General features: G+C 39.4%; 1 protein-coding gene across 18 annotated transcripts in view; it reads right to left on the bottom strand.

Moving 5' to 3' along the window:
• The window catches only part of HIBCH (3-hydroxyisobutyryl-CoA hydrolase), a 256,064-nt gene that overhangs the window by 225,013 nt on the left and 8,043 nt on the right, over positions 1 to 23,008 (bottom strand). For 15 of the 18 annotated variants that reach the window (XR_013447267.1, XR_013447266.1, XR_013447264.1 and 12 more), the window contains exon 1: positions 15,530 to 15,744. The exons of 2 other annotated variants lie outside the window; for them this stretch is intronic. Coding sequence is in view for 1 of the 16 variants with exons in the window: in XM_078071110.1 (XP_077927236.1) it covers positions 15,530 to 15,729 (200 nt within the window). In the remaining 15 variants the exon portion in view is untranslated. Of the gene's footprint in view, positions 1 to 15,529; positions 15,745 to 23,008 lie in introns of those variants that run through there. One more of the 18 variants, XR_013447275.1, reaches the window with a different exon arrangement.

Raw genomic sequence — 23,008 nt, forward strand, 5'->3', positions numbered from 1 at the left:
CTCAGGTCATGATCCCAGGGTCCTGGGATTGAGTCCCGTATCGGGCTCCCTGCTTAGTGGGGAGTCTGCTTCTCCCTCTTCCTCTGCCCCTCCCCCTGCTTGTGCTCTCTCTCTCTCTCTCTCTCTCTCTCTCTCAAATAAATAAATAAGATCTTTTTTTAAAAAAAAGTGATATATCCATATAATGAAATATTAGACAATGAAAAAATGAACAAAAACTAAACATGCTACAACATAGATGAACCTTGAAAACGCTATGGTAAGTGAAAGAAACCAAGCACAAAAGACCACATGCTAACTTCATTAATATGAGCTAATATATAGAGACAGAAAGTAGCCTAGGGGTCAGAAGGGTTGGTAGAATAATTGGAGGGTATCAGCTAAGAGGTACTGGGTTTCTTTCTGGAGTAATAAAAATATTTTTAAATGTACTGTGGTGATGATTGCCATTGAATTGTATACTTTAAATGGGTGAACTGTATGGTATGTGAACTAGATCTCAATTATAATTTACACTGATCAAAATACACACAGAGTTATTTGTATACAAAATCTCTTTCCTAATTAGTTAATTAGTATATCAAATTTGTATGGCTGTTTATCATGTTTCCAACACTAGGTTTTTGAAAAATTCAGACAACATATAAGATACAGTTTCTATCCTCAAGGAATGTATAATTCGAGAGAGAAAATTAGCATTCAACAAATAAGCAAGAAATGAGTGATGAAATATGATGCTGATTGGAAGTATAACTCAAATTCAGGGAAAAAAAAAAAAGAAAGGAGCCCAGTACAGGTTAGAATAAGAGGCTATTGCAGGAAGATAAGACTCAAGATAGGTCTGTACGCTGAGCTTTCCTGTTAAACAGCCCAAGATTCAAATCTTGGGCTCCACATCCTCATCAACATTTTGTGCTGTCTATCTTTAATTTTAGCCTGTTGATGTGTGTCTCACTGTGGTTTTAATTTGCATTTCCCTGGTGTCTAATGATATTGAACACTTTTTTGTATGCTTATTATCTTCTTTGGTAAAGTGGCTATTCAATTCTTTTGCCCATTTTAAATTAGGTCATCTTTTTATTGTTGTTTGATGTAGTCATTATCTAATGCTGTTACAAATTGCCCCAAGATTCAGCAACTTAAAATAATAAACATTTATTATCTCTCTCAGATTCTGAGACTCAGGAATCAGAGAGAGGCTGAGAAGTGGTTCTGGCTCAGAGTCTCTCCTGAGGTTGCAGTCATGGTGTTCACTGGGACTATAGTCATCTGAATGCTCAACCAAGGCAGGAGGACCCCCTTCCAAACTCACTCATGGGCTCGTTGGCAAGCTTCAGTTCCTCGCCACATGGTCCTCTCAAGAGGGCTGCTCACAGTGTAGCAGCTCCATTTCTCCAGGGTGCGTGATCCAAGAGAGAGAACCACCAAAACAGAAGCCATAGTATCTTTTATAACCTAATCTTGGAAGTGATGGAGCATCACCACCGCCTCATTCTATTGGTCACGCGTACCACACCCGGTACAGCGTGGGAGGGGACTACACCAGGGTATGAATAGGCGGCTGGGATCATTGAGAACTGTTTGGAAGCTGGCTACTACTCTCGAATTTTTTTTCCTTTCTCATTACCAAACAGTCATCAAGGCACGCCAATTATTTCTTGAAGCATCTCTCAGATTTGCCCCATCCTCTTAACGCCCCACTACTACCATTCTAGTACCCACATGAAACTCATTCCAGATCTAACTTCTCTCTTCTCCCACAATCATCACACCCTTCAATTCACTGACGACAAATCCTCCCTAAGATACCATGTATCTTTGGCTTATTATTCAGCTGCTAAATCATCTCACAATTGTCCAAAGCTATGTTGTCCAATACTAGACACATGTGGCTATTGAACACTTGAATTGTGGTCCATGCAATGGAGGAACTAAATTTTTCCTTAATTTAAATTTAACAACTGGTGCAGTATAAAACATTTTTAATATTGATTACATGTCAAAATGGTAATATTTTAGACATATTGGGTTAGGGAAAATATATTATTAAAATGAACTTCACCCATTTCTTTTTATTTTTTTAGTGTGGCATAGAAAGTTTTAAATTACATATGTGGCATTATTATTGAACAGCGGTGGTCTGTAATATTGAGTTCAAACTGACTGACCTTTGAGGCAACAGAAACAGGGCTCTGCCTTAACTACCCAAATTTATTTCCCATGTAACCTGCCCTCCTCGTTCCTGTCACAGTCTCTCCCGGATGTCCCCAAGGACATAGTGTTGATTTCCTGCCTCTGTGCCTTGGCTCATGTGATTCCTCAGGCCAGGAAAGCTGTTCTTCTTTTATCCTCTTCTAAAATTTTTCCATCCTGAAGACCTATCTTGAGTCTTATCTTCCTGCAATAGCCTCTTATTCTAACCTGTACTGGGCTCCTTTCTTTTTTTTTTTTCCCTGAATTTGAGTTATACTTCCAATCAGCATCATATTTCATCACTCATTTCTTGCTTATTTGTTGAATGCTAATTTTCTCTCTCGAATTATACATTCCTTGAGGATAGAAACTGTATCTTATATGTTGTCTGAATTTTTCAAAAACCTAGTGTTGGAAACATGATAAACAGCCATACAAATTTGATATACTAATTAACTAATTAGGAAAGAGATTTTGTATACAAATAACTCTGTGTGTATTTTGATCAGTGTAAACCTGGCATTGGTATGGAAAAATAAGGTTGTAAAATTTATTTGTCAAAACACAGATGCTCCTCGCAGACAAATTAAGTACCCGCAACATGTGAGCAATTATCCAGAAGCCAACACCAGCACTGAATGACAAGGAAGTGACTCCTCCTGCTTTTTCCTGTCAGAAACAATGACTGGTAATCAATGAAAGGCTCTGAAAAGCTTGCCAAAAGGTCACTACTGTTGGGTTGAGGTCCCTCAGCACGCCAAGCCCCCACCCCTCACTCCTGACACTAGACAAAGATCTCTTCCAATGCCAGAGATGAGCTGCTTACTCTGACTGTCCCAATAGCCCACTTCTAGGAGAGCCTCTGCAGCTGTACCTTTTCTTAACTCTAACCAGCCTGGGGCTGTGCCGACTGGTCAGATCTACCCTGCTCCGTTACCCGAGAGCCACGCAGGAAGTCTTAAGGCGCAACCCTCCACCCCTTTCTATCAGACCTCTTGGAAGAGTACTGAAACCCACTCGTTTCACCTTCTTTTCATTCCTGAACTTCGAAAATTTTGAAAAGTGGCCTTTTGTGGGAAGAGTGTTTTGAGCCAACGCTGTTTTTGTTTTTGTTTTGTGCCAAGCCCCAGGGAAAAAGCCTGACCTAGAACGATCTCACTGATCCCAACCCAAGGCTGTATAAGTGTAGTGGTCTCAGTGTACCCCTTTGGCCAGCACCGACCACAGGAGGCATAGCGCATAGGCCACCTGCACAGAGTCTCAGCTGTCTTCCCAAACAACAGGAATTGAGTCATACAACTGGAGGCCAAGAAGCAAGGCATTGCTCAACTATTACTAACAAGCAGGGCAGAAAACAGATCTTGATCCATTGATAATGCTGATCTCAACTTAGTGATCCCAAAGGGTATCAACATTCTCTCTTATACGTAACAAGGTGAACAGTATGAGATACGGTAGAGCCTGTGACCCAAGATCACTTCTCTTAAGGTGGTTAACCATTTTCTCCCTTGTACTATAGGCAGGATGAGTGGCCTCATTGACCCTCAGAGTTCTGGAGATGCCCAAGGTTGAATAATGAAATCTGGGTCCCTTCCCTTTCTTCTTGCTCAGTGCCCAGTGTAAGTTAAATAAGCCCTTCTGCAAGGTTAATATTCAGTAAATAAGCATCAGTATGGCCACATGATTGTTAAGACATTGAAACACTTCTAAACCAATCAATAAACACCCACTGTCCATGTCAGCAAATCTGGTCAATCTGGCCCCAAGAACCCCAGGTGGGCGCCACTGAGAAAACCAACCTGGCACGTGCCAGCCAGCAGACCACAGCTGTCCACGCTAGACCACACTGCCATGTGTTCATAGTGAGCCAAGTCCTTTTCGGGAAGATAATCGTGCTTGTGTACCAGAAGGCATGTGCCTGGTGGCCATCAGGCTGCCCGTCCCTTGGCTGAGACCGCCTGCTGCAGGGTAACCCCAGAGCTGCCCTCACAGCGCTGCAGTGCACCATAGCTCTGCCATATCTTGACCAGTACCCTTGCCCTTTTGTACGTTTGTGCTACTCATTGCGTGCCACCCAACAAACAGGACTGGACTATGCCCATCATAGTGCAGTTACTGCAAGGACCACATACACCAAATCTGGATCAGAAAAATCTCAGAGGTTGAACCACATCTGGGTGCCCTTTCTTCTCTATCTCCCTTTTCTTGGCCACATGCAATCTCATGCAGACTTGCGAAATGCCTGCTTCTCTCCTGGTGCTTTGTCTAGTCATTGAGGGCATATTATAATCCAGGTACTATGTTAGGTGTTGGGCCCTGCAGCCTTGGAGATTACATGGTGCTATGGAAGCACCTATTAAGGCCACCTGTTATAATCTAGAAATCAGAGAAGGCTTCTCAGAAGTGACTGTTTTAGACATAGGAAAACTCTGCATAGATAGAACAGAGCATGCAACTCCAGGATTCTGATAGTGGCACTAGAGAGGTAGGGTGGGATCAGATCACGAAGGGCTCATGAAGCCACCTTTAAAGGGTATTTAAGCAGAAATATGACATAATCAGATTTTAGTTCTATCAGTATCACTTTGAAGTACAGCCAGTGGATCAGAGAAAACATGTCTGGCTCCCCACACCCCTCCCTATATCTTTTCTGCACCTTCATACTTACTTGTCTTGCAAGAAGTTTTGATTTGCCCTGGCTTGTCTGATCCCAACTGTATTTCATGACATCATCTCACAATACAGCTTTTAATAGCTATTTATTTACATATTCCTTCTGCTTTTGTCACATTTGCTAACTAGCCAATCTATTTCTCATTTTCTGAACTCAGCAGAGCAATCTGATTAGCCTACCTTAACTTTTCTGAGCTGTGAATGTGCCACCTTGGATAAGGGACTGGGGGGGGGGAGGGTTTAATCATCTATTTGAATACTGGGGATGTTCATGGCTTCCAAGATTATGTGGGTTTGGCAAGGAAGGATGGCTTATTTCTCAGATCATCAACCAGTCTCCATGCCCAGAGTAATGATTCAAAGAGCAGCCGATAAAGATAGGAGCATTAATAAAATAGAAATATTTAAAAACAAAAATGGTTCCTGTAAGAAAAAAAAATGTGCACAGAAACATTCTAGAAGGATATCTACCCCAAATGTTAACAGCAGTTAACCTTAGGTGGTAGTGAAAATACGGGTGACTCAGTACTTTTCTATAATTATTTATATTTTCTATTGTTTCTCATGAGAACAGTTGTTTTATTTTTTAAAAGTAGTTTTAAGGAAATAACAAATACTCATAAAACCTACCATACTTTTCTTTATAAGTAATTCTCAAAATATTTTTTGGACAAGTTTTCTCTTTACTACATGCACTGGATTTCTAGGGAGTTGCCACCAGGTTGTGAATGTACCGTATCAAAGAAGACTAAAAGACTTAAAAAAAAAAAAAAAAAAAAGACTGAAAGGCTTATGTTTTTTCCATAAAATAGTCTCTCCAAATAAAATTGTTAGAAAAGCTTTAATATGGCTGGTCTGAAGCTAGTGAGTTATCTCAATTGTTTATAGTCAAGTTACAAATCAAACTCCTTGTTCTACTCTTTCCCCATCTCACTACTACATTTGACTTAAAAAATAAGAAAATTTTAAAAAGAAGAAAAAGTTTTAATACTTCTCTTGATTCTGATATATTTCATATCAAATTATATCTCTCATTAAGAATACATACCTAACACATACACAACATAAGATGTAACACTAACATTGTAAAGAATGCAAAAAACATAGGCCTTGATACACAGTAATAGCACAGTGTCTATTTGCATCTTTCTAATAACTGGCATATTCCTAATACACAATGTCAAATTAACTTCATTATTTAAAAATATGTGTATTATATAGGTACAGTCTTGAGGACCTCAGTTTAGCAATATATATTTAAAATTACCTCCTGAAATGAGTAAATGAGTAAACTGATCTGTCCTAAGTTTGGTAAGTTGGGTTACAAATTCTGTGATGTTAGCAAGTCCCACAGGGAACTGTGTAATCAGGAAGATCTTTTGTAACAATTATGGCCTTTAAACTCTCCTGGGTTTCCCTAAAACTGTTTGTATGTATGCATACATAGCAATAATAATTACAAAAATGTAAGTAGATTAAAATTTGTGTTAAAGTATGCATAGACTTTCCTCTGATGAACATTAGATTCCCTAATATCTGGTATCTCTTTTGGGGAGGAGAAATAAATCAAATGAATGTCAAAATAATACGGTTTTCCACTCATACAGGAACGCTCTGAGTCCTTTTCAGGGTCACTTTTATATTGTTCTGATGCTCAGCTGGTGAGACTTCTATGTTCTTAATACTATATTCACTTTCCCTAAGAGCTAAGGAAAGAAAGTTGTAATTATCAGTATTCTTGCAGCTACAATGCTCAAAATCCCTCCTTCGAGCCTCTTTCCTCCAAATCCTAAATCAAAAAAACAAAAATAACTCATCCCATGATATTAGTGGTAAAATCAACGGAAATTTGTGAAATTTCTGCCTATATTTAGGAGCAAGAGAGTTGCTTAGAGCAAACAGATGGTGGAAGGCAAGACAGCAATGTTTGGTATGTGTTTTTAAGATTCAGAGTGGATGAAATAGGAAATAATTTGCAGCTGATCAAAGATTGATGGTAAATGGTAACATCAAAGATTTCTTTTTTTTTTTTGTCAAGTTTTAACTTGTGACTAAGGACAACAACTTAGAGACAGCTGCTGCAGTATGCTGACCTGCTCGCAGACTCTGGAGTGTGTTAAGGACAGAACGTCCACACTCACTTGAAAGGTGTTGGAGAGCCAGGAGGCCAGAAATGGCGTGGAGAAGTGCGTGGTGGCTGGGAATTCACTTCCTTTTCCTCATCTTGGTGTCAAGCAATGATCTGCCCCTTTCACTTAACTCACTGGTCCTCACAGAGGCATCTGTGGAACTGCATTTACTATTATTTCCAAGATAAAATGTAACTGTATTTGCCAGGTAATATATTTAACTTTTCTTGTGGAAAAAGAGGGGGAAAATCTGCATGAAGAAAGAAACTGTGAAATAAATTAAAAAAAAAAAAAAAAAAGGAGACAAATGTATGTTCTTTCTAATTTTCCAAGGTTTTCTTTCCATTTATAACATTTCTTTTGTGGAAACTTGAGATTAGTCACAGTAAGCAAACATTTCAGTGTCAGCACATTCTATAAAAACACTTGTGAAAATCATTTAGGGTCAGATTTTAGTATTTGTGAAGACATTTTAAAAGCTAGGATTATTTTTAAGTTGTAAGGTATTAGGAGTCATAGCACAGTCCCATGCGCCCAAATATAGGTCTCCAGATATTACCTAAATAATGAGGCACTTAAATATCAGAGAAAGAAGTTATTTAACAAATTAAAAACCCAGTATAATCAGCATATGAGAGATCCACTTCTTGTCTCCTCTTGTTTTTCCAGTCTCATGTTGGCTTAAGTTTTTACCAGAATGATTTGGTAATATGATGTATGGAGCAGATAATATGGGTGTGGCTTAGGAAAAGAACTTGATTCTGGGTGCTGGACATTTTAAAGAAGCCTCTTAAAGTTCTATTACGGAATGCCTAAAAAATTAAAAGATGTTTAATGTCCTATTCCCTATGAAATGAATGTCATAATCATCCTTGTCATGTAATATCCAAAATATAATTATGAAATTGTTAACAGTTCTAAAAATAAAGCTAGGCAAACTTATTCCAAAGCAAAGTACACAAAAGGAATAAGCAATCAGGATGTAAATATTCTGAGATAACAAAGTATGCAATAAAATGATCTTATAAACTAAAGAGTATCATGGAGGATCCAACAGTAAGTTGATTTTAGGTTTTCTCTGGATAGCTAAAGAAAACAATATCCAGGAAAGTTTAAGAATTGGAGGAAATGACTCATTGATAATATGCATGCTCCAGCGGGTAACCTTTGTGCTGAACAGCAGAACACTGTACACCTAATAAGCAGGGGCTGGGCTGGGCAGTTCAGTAAGGAATGTTCAAATGAAGCCCAGGAGAAGGCAATCCAGTGTCCCTTCCCTGAACTTTTGGCTCTCAGATTCCAGCATTTAATTTAATTTAATTTAATCCAGCGTTAATTGAGATAGAGGGGAGCTGAGACCCTAAGGATCCATATACTTCAAGACTTTGACAATTACTATATTTTACATCTAGCAACATGTCTGTGGAAAAATAAGTGGGAATGCATGTAATTCCCATTTTATGAACATATATACACTCTGTGTGTGTGTGTGTGTGTGTGTGTAGTGATAGAATGAAGATAAATACTTAAGCCCAAAAATTTTGTTAGGCAGAAGCCTATATGCCCATGCACTGGAAAATGCCTATAAATATACCTGCATGACTTGTTCTAAAAAGTTATCCTTTGCTTTTGATACCTCAGCCACTTGTAGCCTCAATAGCTATCCAGTTCTCACTAGTTTATATAGTTCAGTAAGTTTGCACTGTAACTGAAGGAAAACTCACAAAGTTGTAACATTCTATCACAAATGTTAAGGATTTCTACCTCAGATCTAAAAAAAAAAGTCATAGATATGCTTTGTTTTCACGAGGGTTGTTCAATCTTTTCTAAGACAAGTATAAACAACTCATACTAGTTAATGATTTAAAAGGAACACAAAAATAAGATTGTGCAATACAGTGCTAGGAATCTCTTACAACTAAATCAATTCAAATTTATTCCTTGTGTGGGTAACCTCCATTTTCCCTCTTTGTTAACTACATGCTATCCTACAGTTAAGTCATCTTTACATACGCCTGACGGAAGATCCGTGGATGGCAAATGCTGCGTGACTCATTAAAATCCAGTGAGCTAGTCAAAACCAAGTGTCCAGCAGCCGATTTCAGGTTGTGAGCTGTGGCAGTGGCAGGCATGCGGCGTTGACCTATGCGAGAGCAACTGGTGACTTTCGATCTAGTTCGGTATGCCTGAGGAAGGGCATGACCGAGTCCGGAAAGGCAGTGAGAGCTGCCCGCGGCCCGCGCTACTGCTGACCCTTACCCGAGAGGCCTTGGCTAATGTGCCATTAAAAATCATATTTCAAAAACTCTATAAAGCATATTTAACGATATGGTGAAATGCTCATATGTGATGATTAAACAACAGTTCATGAAACAACATGTTTAGTAATATTTGTAAAAATAAATATACATGCAGAGAGAAGATGGAACATTATACTCTAAAATGCTAATGGTTATAGTATTGGGGGTGGGTTTTGTTTCCTTCTTTACATTTTTTCATATTTTTTGAGTTTCCACAAACTTTTCTTCATAATGCATTGATTTTATAACCAGAAAAAAAGTCAATAATTTCCTCTGAAAGCACTTATTTAGAATATTTTGAATATTTTGAAAAGGTGAATTTTGGCAGAGTTACTCTATTGATATTAAGAAGCTATGCCGGGGCGCCTGGGTGGCTTAGTCGTTAAGTGTCTGCCTTTAGCTCAGGTCATGATCCCGGGGTCCTGGGATCGAGCCCCACATCGGGCTCCCTGCTCTGCGGGAAGCCTGCTTCTCCCTCTCCCACTCCCCCTGCTTGTGTTCCCTCTCTCACTGTCTCTCTCTCTCTCTCTGTCAAATAAATAAATAAATAAAATCTTAAAAAAAAAAAAAAAAAAGCTATACCATTGGCACAGTAATCCAGAAGAGGATGAAAGAAAGAAAATAGAAGGCTCAGAAATATGGCCTAGTGCACAAAACAGCTTAATGTATACATTGGCCATCACACATTCGTGGGAAAAGGATGTTTGCTCAAGAACAATGTCAGGAAAATTGACTAGATATTTGGGGGGTGGGGCGAGGAATCAACTTAGAGCTTCTCAAAATAATTTCCAGATTACTAAAAACTTAAATCCTCAAAATCAAATAGTAAAAGGTATTAGGAGAAATATAAGTGAATATTGGTCCGATCTTTTAAAAAGGATTTTCTAGGCACAAAAACAAAGATACAGAGACAACTCCATAAAAAATTTTGATTTTGTAAATAATAAAAACCCTACAATACAATGAAAAGGCGAACTATGAAAATTATTCATAACAAATGTGACAAAGGGTTGCCATTTTTTTTTTAAAGATTTTATTCATTTATTTGACAGAGAGAGAGACAGCGAGAGAGGGAAATACAAGCAGGGGGAGTGGGAGAGGGAGAAGCAGGCTCCCCACTGACCAGGACCCTGGGATCATGACCTGAGCTAAAGGCAGATGCCCAATGACTGAGCCACACCCCAAAGGGTTGCCATTCTTAACATATTGCCAATGGACTTGAACAAGATAAATACTAAGACTAAAATATTGCTAGTTTTGAGCTCCCGGAGTGCAGAAGCATAACTATACTGTTTACTGCTTATACCCGTTAGCACTGTGCCCAGATACATTACAAGGAATTAATCCATATTGCATGAATAGAGAAATGGCCAAACATGCAAAGGTGGCTAAAGAAGGGGGGGGAAGGCAGAAGAGAAAAGGAAACACGAATGGCAAATAGACATGGAAAAAATTCTCTCAGCAATAATAAAAATGGAATTAAGACTATGATGAAAAATTAGGAAGGGTTTTTTGTGTGTATTTGATAATAGATGCAGTAATGAGATAGGCAACATCACTCACAGCGAGGAGTGTTTTGAAGAGCAATTGATAAAGTCATATTGTAGACTATGTAATTCTAGGAGTCTAACCTAAAGAAGTACAATAGACACTGGAAGGATAAATCTTCTAGAACTCTTGGACTCTTTAAATCTGTGTTTCCAAACCGTGTTCCGAAGAGCTCTGGGGTTCTGCAGGGAGGTCCCAGAGTATGCCTTAAAATGAGGAAGTTTCCTTTAACTCTGCATCTGACTTTTATTTATTTGTTAGAGGCAATATAAGAATATTTTCTTAAAGATTCCACTGAGGGGCATCTGGGCGGCTCAGTCAGTTAAGCATCTGCCTTCGGCTCAGGTCATGATCCCAGGGTCCTGGGATCAAGCCCCACATCAGGCTCCCTGCTCAGCGGGAAGCCTGCTTCTCTTTCTCCCACTCTCCCTGCTTGTGTTCCCTCTCTTGCTGTGTCTCTATCAAATAAATAAATAAAATCTTTTAAAAAACGAAACATTTAAAAAAGATTCCACTGAAAACATAAAAGTTTGAACACCACTATATTGTACTATTTGATTTCAATAAAATGCAATGGACTGTTACTTCTCAAAAACTACTAGAGAAGTGGGAACAATAGTCAAAGCGTTACATTCCCCAACACTGGCCTCACAGTAATTTTAAATTCCTGCTTTAGGAAACTTGTAAATCTTTCTATAATTACCTTGCAAATAGTCCAAATCTCAGATATAAAATCTGAGCATATCCAGGCCTGTAACTTAAGAAATAAAAGATTCGTGTTCTATGAGGTTCACCAGTGTTCTTTAATATGATCAGTCTGTCCTAACAAGAACCAACCTCTACTCAGATGTCTCAGCAGAAGAGATTTTATTGAAGGGACTATTTACAGAAGTTCTGGATTAGGTTTACAGTAGGGTGAAGGGATATAACATGACATGGAGATGATAAGAGACGTGAAGGTACCCAGGCTCTTGCAACCTAAGAGGCTGTGACCATCGCTAGGACTGAAGGGATAAGGGGAGGAGATCAAATCAACAGAGCAGTGAAGGGAGAGCCACCTTGACTTAGAAGTCCAAACTGGGAAAAGAGGTAGGAATAAATACCCCAACTTTTCTCCTTTTCCACCCTCCAACCTATTGTCGGTATCGCCCATTGGTGAACCTTACCTGGAAGCCACCTGGCAAGAGAGCCCAGAGAAAATAGCTGATGAAAGTTCTGCCTTCAGAAAGACAAGAATCTAGCAGAGAAGGATGGAAAATGGATCTGGCACAGAGCTAGCTGAAAATAACCAGCATACTTACAATAGTGAAATATCAGGAACCCTGATCCAATAAAAGAGCAATGCTTAACTAAATGATGGTATTAACCATTCTCTAATGAAGTAAATAATGGTACTCAAAAAAACCATTATGCATTTGAGGAGCACAGAAGAGACAGCAAACAGCTCCATCTGGGAGAGTGAATTCAGGGCAGATCTTCTCAAATTGACAACCTAAGTTGTTGTTGTTGCCTAAGTGAATTTTCTTATATTTTTGCTTATTACAAAAGAATACATATCCATTATAGGAAGAACACACGTAAGAGAAAACCAAATATCTACAATCTCACCCCTACCCAAGACCACTATCAACATCTTAGTGTGTTTACATCTTTCCATATCTTTTTCTCTGCATACATACACAGGATTATGTTGTATTTGGGATGTAACATAGATACGGTTTTCTTAACTGTATTTTTCCATGTAATAAGTCATGAATACTATCTCATGCAATAAATATCATTTGGCAACTTTTTTGTGTTGTTTTGTTTTTAAAGATTTTATTTATTTATTTATTTGACAGAGAGAGACACAGCGAGAGAGGAAACACAAGCAAGGGGAGTGGGAGAGGGAGAAGCAGGCTTCCCGCCGAGCAGGGAGCCCGATGCGGGCTCGATCCCAGGACCCTGGGATCATGACCTGAGCCGAAGGCAGACGCTTAATGACTGAGCCACCTAGGCACCCCCATAACTAATTTCTATCCTCAGACATTAAGTGTGCTTTCTCTTTTGGCTATTACCAAATACACTGTGATGAACTTTCTTGTAGTCTACTCTTTGCACACATCACTGCCCTCACGCCAATTTCAGGCCACAGCCTGTTTTTCTACAGCCCTCAAGCTAATAGCTCTCCTATTTTTAAAAGGTTTTAAAAACAAAAGCACATACACAAAGAAGAAAAACAACAGAGACATATGTGGCTTGCAAAGCCTAAAGTATTTACTATCTGGGCTTTTACAGAAAACAGTTGTCAATTCCTGTATTATGAATTCCCAGAAATGCAGTTTTTGAGTCAAAGGGTGTGAACATTTTTGAAGCTTTTACTGCATTTGGCCAAATTGCCCTCCAGAAACACTGAAGTAATTTATGTCCTTCTCAGTACTGAGTTTGGTCATTTGCCACGCATCCTGCCTCAAGGGTCCCTGGCCTAAATCACTAGCTTTTATTCTCAGTCAACTTGATGGTGCATTAGCGTTTTAAGTTTTCGCCTCCCTTAAAAATGTGTTTGGCCATTTACATTTTTCTTTCATGACTTCACTAATTTACATTTTTGTCCATTTTTTAACAGGATATTTATACTTTATTTGTCAGACCTCTATTTAAAAAAATGTTACTCTCTTATCTCAAATATATTGCAAATTTTTGGTAGTTTTTACTTGTCTTTTAATTTAATGGGGGTTTTTTTTATGAAAGAAATTAAAAATTCTATAGTCAAGTCTGTCATTTTTCCTTTGTAATTTTGCCCTTTGTTCCAAGCTTACTTTCAGATTAAAAGCAATTCAGTTATATTTTCTCCTTGAACTTTTAAGACTTCTTTTTTTTTTAAGATTTTATTTATTTATTTGAGAGAGAAAGAGAGAAAATGTGCAAGAGCAGGGGGAGGGGCAGAGAGAGACGCAGACTCTCCTGCTGAGCAGGGAGCCCCTGGTGGGGCTCCATCCCAGGAACCTGGGATCATGACCTGAGCCGAAGGCAGACCGACGCTTAACCGACTGAGCCACCCAGGCGCCCCAAACTTTGAAAACTTCTAAAAAATTTAAATCTTTTAATCCTTCTCAAATTTAGTGTCGGAGAAAGGTTTTTAAAGCATGAATAAGTCATAAAATGTGAATCCTGGAGTCATATTGCTGGGTTCAAACTTGGCCTCACAACATATACATGTTTAAATAAATTATCTAACTTCTCAAAGTCAGTTCTATTCTTTATTAAGTGGAGATAACAGTAATTCCTACCACGAGATTCACCTAAGAATGAACAGCTATAAAACACAAAAAGCGTCTAGCATGGTGCCGCTAGCTATTATTATAGCAGCTAGAGAATCCTCCAGGCAAAAGAACTTGAGTTCTCTCAAGCTAGAGACCACAGAAGCAGGGTGGGAGCAGAAAGATGAATTCAGTCTGGGCGATGTGAAGTTTCAAGCACCATTTCCTGGAGTCTGACAAGTCGGGTATTGCCCCAGTCTCCTGTCTTGGTAGTTCCTCACTGTTCCTCAACAACCAAGTCTTGGTAACTCAAGGGAGTCTTGGGCAGTTGGGGAAAATACAGATAAGAAAACCTGCCAGCTGGAACTTTTCCAACATTTTCCCAATTTCTTGCCATGGAATGAGTTACAGGTATATAGATACTGGTCTCCCTGGCCCTCCAGTTACTCCCGCAGCAGCAGCCTCTTTCCTTTACCCTATTTGGGGCCTTGCAGACTTGATCACTTCCTAGGCGTGCCAGGAAGGGAAAGGATGTGCAGAAAGCCCAATGCACCCACAAACAACATTCAACTTGCTGGGCCAGCTGTCAGGCCCCTTCTACTCAAAATCTTATGTTGCTTTTTCAAAACTTGGACTCCTCCCCCCGATTCCAAACCATTTTTAAGGTATACTGAATGCCACAGTTTAAAGGGCTGAAGAGAGAGAAGTTCCCTACCCATGATGTGCTTCTGTCAAGGTGCCCTAGGCCCACACCTTATAAGGCAAGCGCCCAGGAGACACTGCTGTGGTTTGAACAACCAGCACACTTGACATTTCTATCAGAATAATGGGACCTGAATGCCACGGGCAGGAAGTCTTATCTTCCCAGCTGCCGACCCGTCTGCCAAACCCTTAATCTCCAAAGAAGTGGACGGGAAAATGGAGGAGGAAGATTTTACAAGCGAATTCGTGGGCGGCTACAAAGAAAGAACAGAAACAGTGGATGAGGTGACCCGGGAGCCCTTTGCTTCCTAGCACCCCCAGCCTGAATCATCACGCTCCATCTGTGACGTCGCAGAGGCCTGGCCCCGGCGGGCGTGGGATGCCCTCGCCCGCCCCGGGAGCCTCGAGGCGTCACCGCGTTGCCACGCCGCGGTCCCCGGGGAGCCGAGGGGGCGGCGGCCCCGCGGATGCTGAGGTCTGCGAGCCACCGCCAAGCCAGGCAGCGAACGCGACGGTCGGCTTCGACTCCCCCTCGGGCGGCCTCCGCCGAGCTCCCGACCCCTCGCCGTCGCGCTAAGCCCGCGGCCAGACGCCCACAGCCCCTCCGCTCGCCTCCGCGCCGGCCACCTCCGCCGCCGCCGCATTTTCCTCCTCCTCCTCCCCCGCCTCTTCCGTTTCTGGAGGGAAAGGCTGCAGCCTCCTTCGCTCCGCATCCCCGGCTTAGGTAATACATTCTCCTTCTTACGTGCCCCTCGCGTCCCGCCGCTGCTTCCCTACTCCTCGGATCTGGGTCTCCGGGCTGGGCGACCGGCACGCGCCCCATCGCCCCTGCGGAAGGTAGGTGAGTAAAATCGGGGCCGGGAGGCTCCGTGCTTCTGCGCCCCGGCCTGTGACGAGCTCTGCCCGCGGCGGCCAGGCGGCCACCCGGCCCGGCCCGCCCCGCATCGCTGCTGCAGCCAGCCGGGCCGAGGAGCTCGCGAATCCCGCGGCTCCCCCCGCCCGGCAGAAATGACCCGAAAGAAACAGAGGGTGGGAAGAAAGGTTAGCAAACAACTTTGTTTAAAAAAAAAAAAATCGATCATTATTAGCATTTCTAGGTCGAAGAAGCTGACAGTTGTCGAGAGCTGTGGCCCAGGTTCAACAGGTAGATGGCGTAGCTGTCAAGCGCCCCTTGGTTTTGCTTTGGGAGATGCTTCTAAGTGTCCGTAGCTGCTGGCTGCCGCTAGTGACCTACTAGATGAGAGTAAAATAAACATGATGGGACTATATTTAGAAAAGTCTTTACTTCCTTGCTTTTAATTCTCTGCATTTTGAAGGGCGGCTTTGTGAGATGTGCATTCATAGTTGGTGTGGCCAGGATAGTAGGTGGGAAAAATTTTAACAGGGCTTTGGCCAAATCAGGAACGCTGTTAGACACAAAGAGCATGAAAAAAAAAAAATCCCTAGATTATTTAGTCCATCCATGAAGAATACATGTAAACAACTAAGGTGTATATTTTGGAGATTCCCAGTTCTAAAGCTAATTTTAAGGCTTTGAATAAGCATTAAGTTTGCCCACTGTGTGAATCGAATTCACTTCAAAAGAACAGTGCCTTAAGGCTATATGGACGGACCACTTAAGTGGATCCCACGTGTTGAATAAAACATTTTTGGGGGGGCCCTTTTCCTGTGATTCCTAACTTTGAAACCAAACAAGTTGATAAGGATCAGCCCTCTCAGCCCTATAATAGTCTAATGATGAAAATAATCCACTGAATTACTATTGACTGATGAATTAGCTAAGTAACCTCATTTTTAACTTTAAAAATAGGGAATATAAAGAAAAAAACATAAAGGCAATGGAAGAGTTCATTTTTCAACACCTATTTGTTTGAATTCTTATTTAGACGCCACTTTGTTTTTAAGCTTTTGTGGATTTTTCTACTACTCTTGAAGGTAGTTCTTGGTCATAAAGAGGATTACATAAGATGCATAAGTTACACTTTTTGCATAGAATAAGATACCATTTCTTTTCATGCTTTTGGACTAAATCACCACGTGCTTGGAGATTGCAGCCTGGACCTGCCATTTGATGTGAAATATCTCATTACAGATTTAAATTATAACTATACTTGTGGTAGTCCTGGAAAAAAAAAATGTCTTCTTTGGACATACAAGGACTGTCAAATGAATATTATAAAATTTCTCATTATATATGTATCTCTTCTTTGATTTCTGTCTCTGATAACAATTAGGAAATGTCTTATTCTACTTTGTCTTGTAGATAAATTGTGTAAAAGATAATTATGTTATATAAAGTGATTAATAAAAACAAGTGTTTTCTTCATTTATTAAAGGTGAGGATGATATATATGAGAACTTTTTCTGGATGTGTGTCCTTCATAAATATCCTTGTTAAAGTATTTTGAATCTTGTAATGAAGCTAATAAAACTATGTACATTGATGTTTTCGTTTGGTTTAGAGTTTAGAAACAAAGCAGAGTTGATAGCATTTTGCTTCCCATCTCTTGTGATTAGCGTAGTAGTGTTTCCCAAATTTGCTTAATTTAAAAAATTACTTCAGGTGGTGGACACATCGGGGAGGGGGCCACAAAAGTGGTTTAAAAAGATTCCCATGTTGCAGCCTGGGACTTCCTGAATCAGAATCTCTAAGGTTAGGAGATGATACTTCAAATAGGTCAAAATGATAAAATTTTTTAAAAAGGCAAGGTTGGGAAGCACAGATGGGAAATAACTGTTGCTGGAATGAATAGCTGATATAACCTCTTCTCATTCCTGGACATAAAATGTTCTTAACTGGAAGCTATGGTTTTACTAATATAATGATGTCACCCATATAGGAAATCTGAAACTTTTATATCCTTTTGTAGTCAAGCCTCCTGGTGATTTTTTATGTGGTATGCAATGTTAATTCAAGTCCTCTAATGTTATAAGAACCTCTTATTAATGGGCTATAATGCAGATTTCTGTGACTAGTAAACCACAGCAAAATACTGTGCTTGATCGTTTCTCATTCATATAACAGATTTATTTTCTACCCCTTTTGTTCTCCTAACTAGAGAAGACAAGCATGCAAATTTTAATAACTTATTTATAGCTTTTATTAAAATGACCTAACCCCATCCAAAAAAAGAAAAAAAATGCTTTCCTTGGGCATAAAATATGGTCAATTATATATAAGAACAAATTAGCAAAATAGAATATTAAACATCTATAAAAGAATTTGTTAAGATGAATTACCACAATGGAAAAGGTCAGAGTTTTCTTTCCTTTTCTTCTCTCTCCATTCCTTTTCTTTACTTCTTTTGAGGGGTGAAGAGGGTTGTTTGCTGGCTTGTTTTTATTTTTAATCAACTAAATATTTAAAATCTCCTAACTTAATTATCCAAGTTTAAGTTACTGTAAGTGTTTGCTAACTATATCAATAGATACTTGTCCTTTTCTTTACAGAGTGATGATGGTAGATTTCCCAAAATGCTAATGAGAGTTATAATTAATAACAAAAGAGTTAAATTCAAATGAGCAAAGGAAACCGGTCTTTTAATATTGCTTAAGGAGAACTTAATTTAGTTACAGTGATCTCATAATTTTTCAGTATCAGTTGCTTTTTAAATAGGATCTGATCTTCCAAATTCTAGAGCACTTATTTTTTTTTCTGGGAGTCTGTAAGAATCACATATAATCCCAATTTGATCTGGGAATAACAGGTCTGTTTTAAAAATATGGCTGATGGTTGGGGTGCCTGGGTGGCTCAGATGGTTGAGCGTCTGCCTTCGGCTCAGGTCATGATCTCCAGGTCCTGGGATCAAGTCCCATGGCTAGCTCCCAGCTCAGTGGGGAGCCTGCTTCTCCCTCTCCCTCTGCCTCTCCTCCTGCTTGTGCTCTCTCTCTCTCAAAGGAATAAATAAAATCTTTAAAAAAAAAATTGGCTGATGGTAAGCATCATTAATAGCAAAGAATGGGGGAGATAGAAATAAAAAATCAGATCAAGAAGGTAAATATTACCCAGCTTAGACAGTTATCCATGGTGCAGGATTAGCAAGAATGCAAGAGAATTTAGTAGATTTACATATTGGCTCTAACAAAACATTTATGTCTTTTTACTATTTTGAACTTTTCAAGTAAAAGGACTATATTATCTTATTAGTTTGTGTTCCTTTAAAGGTAAATGTTACGTTCAATATTGGGTATTGATTTATTCAACACTAGTAAATATCTGTTAAAAATCAACTTTTGCCTCTACAAAGTAGAAGTAGAATGACAGGAGGTATCCTGCTAAACCCAGTCTGCAAAAAAATGATACATAATGTGATCTATGACCTTTGCTTTCCTACTATAATATTCAGAAAATGTATTTTGGTCGTGTTATTTTTATCATTACAGTAAAAAAAAAAATAATAGCCATCTTCCAAAAAATCTGTAAAGAACTCCTCTGAATCACATTTTCTAACAGTTATAATCTGAAAACTTGTAAAATGAGTAATCCCTTACAGATGAATTTGGGTGGAAGAAAATCCTTTTAAACATGTTTATCTCCATTGGAATGAATATCAATCAATTAACCAACAGAACTCCCACTGTGTGTCATGAGGAGATGGGAAAAAAATGTGTATCCTGCTCTCAAGGAATTTATAGTCTATTAGAGAATAATGACGGCCAAGGGCTGGCTTAGATGGGGGCCTTAGGCCCTCATAATGTTCATTAGCCCCTCCCCCCACACCCAAACTACTGCATATGAACATACAATCTAAGTATTAAAACCCAGTGTGATTCCTGTAAAAAATCAACTTCAAGACAAATAGCTTGTGCCCTTCTTTCAACCTACTTTTTCATGCCCTTCCCCCAACCTCATTTTTTCCATTCAATCAACAAATATTTATTATGCCCTCATTAAGTAGATGATAAATATCAACAGTTTTTAAAATGTGCATTTTTGGGACACCTGGGTGGCTCAATCGGTTAAGCGTCTGCCTTCAGCTCAGGTCATGATCCCAGGGTCCTGGGTTCAAGCCCTGCTTCAGGCTCCCTGCTCAGTGGGGAATCCGCTTCTCCCTCTCCCTCTGCCCTTCCCCCACCCCAGCTCATGCTCTCTCTGCTTTCTCTTGCACGCACATGCACGCTCTCTGAAATAAAATTTTAAAAGATAAAATGTGCATTTTTCAAACCTATAATTTTATTTTTTACTCTTTAAAAATTGTAGTAAAATACATATAACATAAAATTTACTATTTTAACCATTTTCAAGTGTATAATTCACGAGCATTAAGTACATTCCCTTTGCTATGCAACCATCACCACTATCCATCTCCAGAACTTATTCCTCATCTCAAACTGATACTCTGGATCCATTAAACAATAACTCCCCACTCTCCTCTCCCTCCAACCTCACTAACCACCATTCTACTTTCTGTCTCTACAGATTTGACTACTCTGGGTACCTCACATAAGTGGAATCATACAATAATTGTTCTTTTGAGTCTGGCTTATTTCACCTAGCATAATGTTTCCAAGGTTCACCTGCATTGTAGAATGGACCAGAATTTCATTCCTTTTTAAGGCTGGATAATATTCCCCAACCTCTTTTATTTGGAAAATAAATATAAAAAACAGGGACGTTTTGGGGCGCCTGGGTGGCTCAGTTGGTTAAGCGACTGCCTTCAGCTCAGGTCATGATCCCGGAGTCCTGGGATCGAGTCCCACATTGGGCTCCCGGCTCAGCGGGGAGCCTGCTTCTCCCTCTGACCCTATCCCCTCTCATGCTGTTTCTCTCTCTCTCTCTCTCTCTCTCAAATAAATAAATAAGTAAATAATCTTTAAAAAAATAAAAAAATAAAAAAAAATAAAAAACAGGGACGTTTTGAACTAGAACAGACCATAGAAATCATCTCTTTGAAGCTCTATGTCCCTCCTTTCCTTCCTTTTTTATGTTTACAAAAATAAGGAACACAAGTCCCTTGTTGGGGGACTTGGAAAACCTGGTTGGTTCAAGGCAAAGCAGAGCTCAAGAACCAGCTCTCTTATGGCCTAAACAAGCTCTTTCTACCAGGAAGCCCAGGCAGACAATAAAAGGCAAGTGTTAAATGGATTGGTGTCAAAAGTAAGTGTTGCAGATGTTCAGAAAAAAAGATAAAATGATTGAAAAATGTTACCTTTGAAAGGAAACATTGAAACAGATTTGAAGAGTAGTAAGCCTAGATTCTGATAAACAATTATCACAACTATAAATTATATACTACTGGAAAAGATTCTTTATACAAGCCATACATCTTGTGTCTTTTCTTTCTGCCTTAATTATATATTACATTTGTATTCTTAAAAATATGTATTCTTTCCTACAGTTAAGAGAGTTACACCGAATCTGCTTCTATTTTTCATTTTCTGTGGGATTTCAGGCTACATTTGTGACACCACGTTTGTTCTAAACACATCCTTGACCATATATATAAAAGCTTAAACATATAGTTGAAATGCAGCAGAAAGAAAACTATCCAAGTGAATGAAGTTTCTATTTAGTGAAAATATTCCTAACTATGGAGAAAAGGCTAAAAAAGGGTCACTATCAAATTTAAAAGTATTTCTGAATGGAATACTTTTTCATAGTTTTCAAATGAATTCTGGGGAATCTTTGAATGGATACTTTATGCAAGTATCATGCTAATGTGGAATACTAATTAGGTAGATCAACTTGCATGGGGTTTTTTTTCCCAGCATTTAATTTTTGTTACAAAGAAGGCAATGTTAAGTTGACCCTTTAGCTGACCAAGGCCCATCATTCTTGATTGCAGTAGCTATAGGATTCCCTGTTCTGCTTCTAAGTAACCAATGAGACACAGAGCTGACTGGTGCACCTCCTGTTTCCCTAAATTGTCAGATAAAAATCAGCTGAGTGATGTTTTCTGTCCTCAGTCTAGATCTCCTGAATCAATATATCCAGGGGAAAAGTCTAAATATCTATATTCTTAACAAGTGTCCCAGTTAGTTCTTGATCTTCCTAATTTGGAAAACACTGCTTCAGCACAAGATCCCACTTATAAGCTACCAGAACATTGGAGACAGAGGACATTTTTGTGATCTGTTGCTTTAAGCAGCATCAGTGAGCAAAAACATGGACTGCTGTGGTCCAGCAGCAGCCTTGACAGCTACGGTGAAGCCGACTGATCGGCTTAGAAGTAGCATGTATGTCAACGCCAGCTGAAGGTTAGGAAGGAGGGAGGGAGAAATGTGAGGGTTACATAGATGGGTTTACATATCCCATACTTAACGTCTTTTCTAACAAAACCAAATTAAACTTACTATTTTGGTCTTTTAATCAACTAAATTAATCTTGTCAAGGTAGGTCGCCTCTAGATGACAAAGCATAACCTCAGATTCTGACGTGGCACAAAATGTGGTTCAGTTGCTAGTCATCCAGATACAGCTTTGGTTCATTTTTGTAAATGAATACAGAATACATGTAGACTTTTATATAAATAAATATGGGCCCACATACCTAATGGCCCTGGGTAATGCTAGTAAAATCCAAGTATAATAAACAATGTTACGAGGATGAATTCTGTGTTTACAAAGCTAAGAGGAAGTTCATCAGCCAACATTTATTGAACACCTCTCAAGTATATGCTAAGAGTTTTAAGAAACCACACACTAAGAGTTTTAAAAAACCACATACACCTTTAAATCTCCTGCCAGACAGAGCACAGAGAAGCAAACCAATGTACAAGTGTTGGCAACTTGGGATAGAGATCTGGCCTGCCTCTCTGCTCCCATGGCCCAGGTGCACAAGATGAAGGAAAGTCGGGAATGGTTCCCGGAGGAGCCGACCGTTGAACGGACTGTCGTCTGTCTGTCTCTGTCTCTCTCCACACACACATACTTTTAAAAATACTTCTTATCAAATTAGAAATACAGAAAAGTATGCAGGTTCTAAGTGCACAGCTTGATGAATTTACACAAAGTCAGCCTTCTCAGGCAACTATCACTCAGATCCAGAATTACCAGTGCCTAAAAGCCCCTTCCTATCCCCCCATCAATAATTCCTCCTTCTTCTCCAAGGGGAACCACCATTGTGACTTCTAACATCATAAGTTAGTTTTGCCTATTTTCAAACTTCAAATAAATTCAGTTGCACAGTATGTATTTATTTTGTGGCTGACTTCTTTCACGCAACTGTTTGTTTCTGTGAGATGCATCTACATTGTTGCCTGTAGCAGTAATTCATTCATTCATT

This window comes from Halichoerus grypus, chromosome 4 (genome assembly GCF_964656455.1).
Source record: "Halichoerus grypus chromosome 4, mHalGry1.hap1.1, whole genome shotgun sequence".
Classification (NCBI taxonomy): Eukaryota; Metazoa; Chordata; class Mammalia; order Carnivora; family Phocidae; genus Halichoerus; species Halichoerus grypus.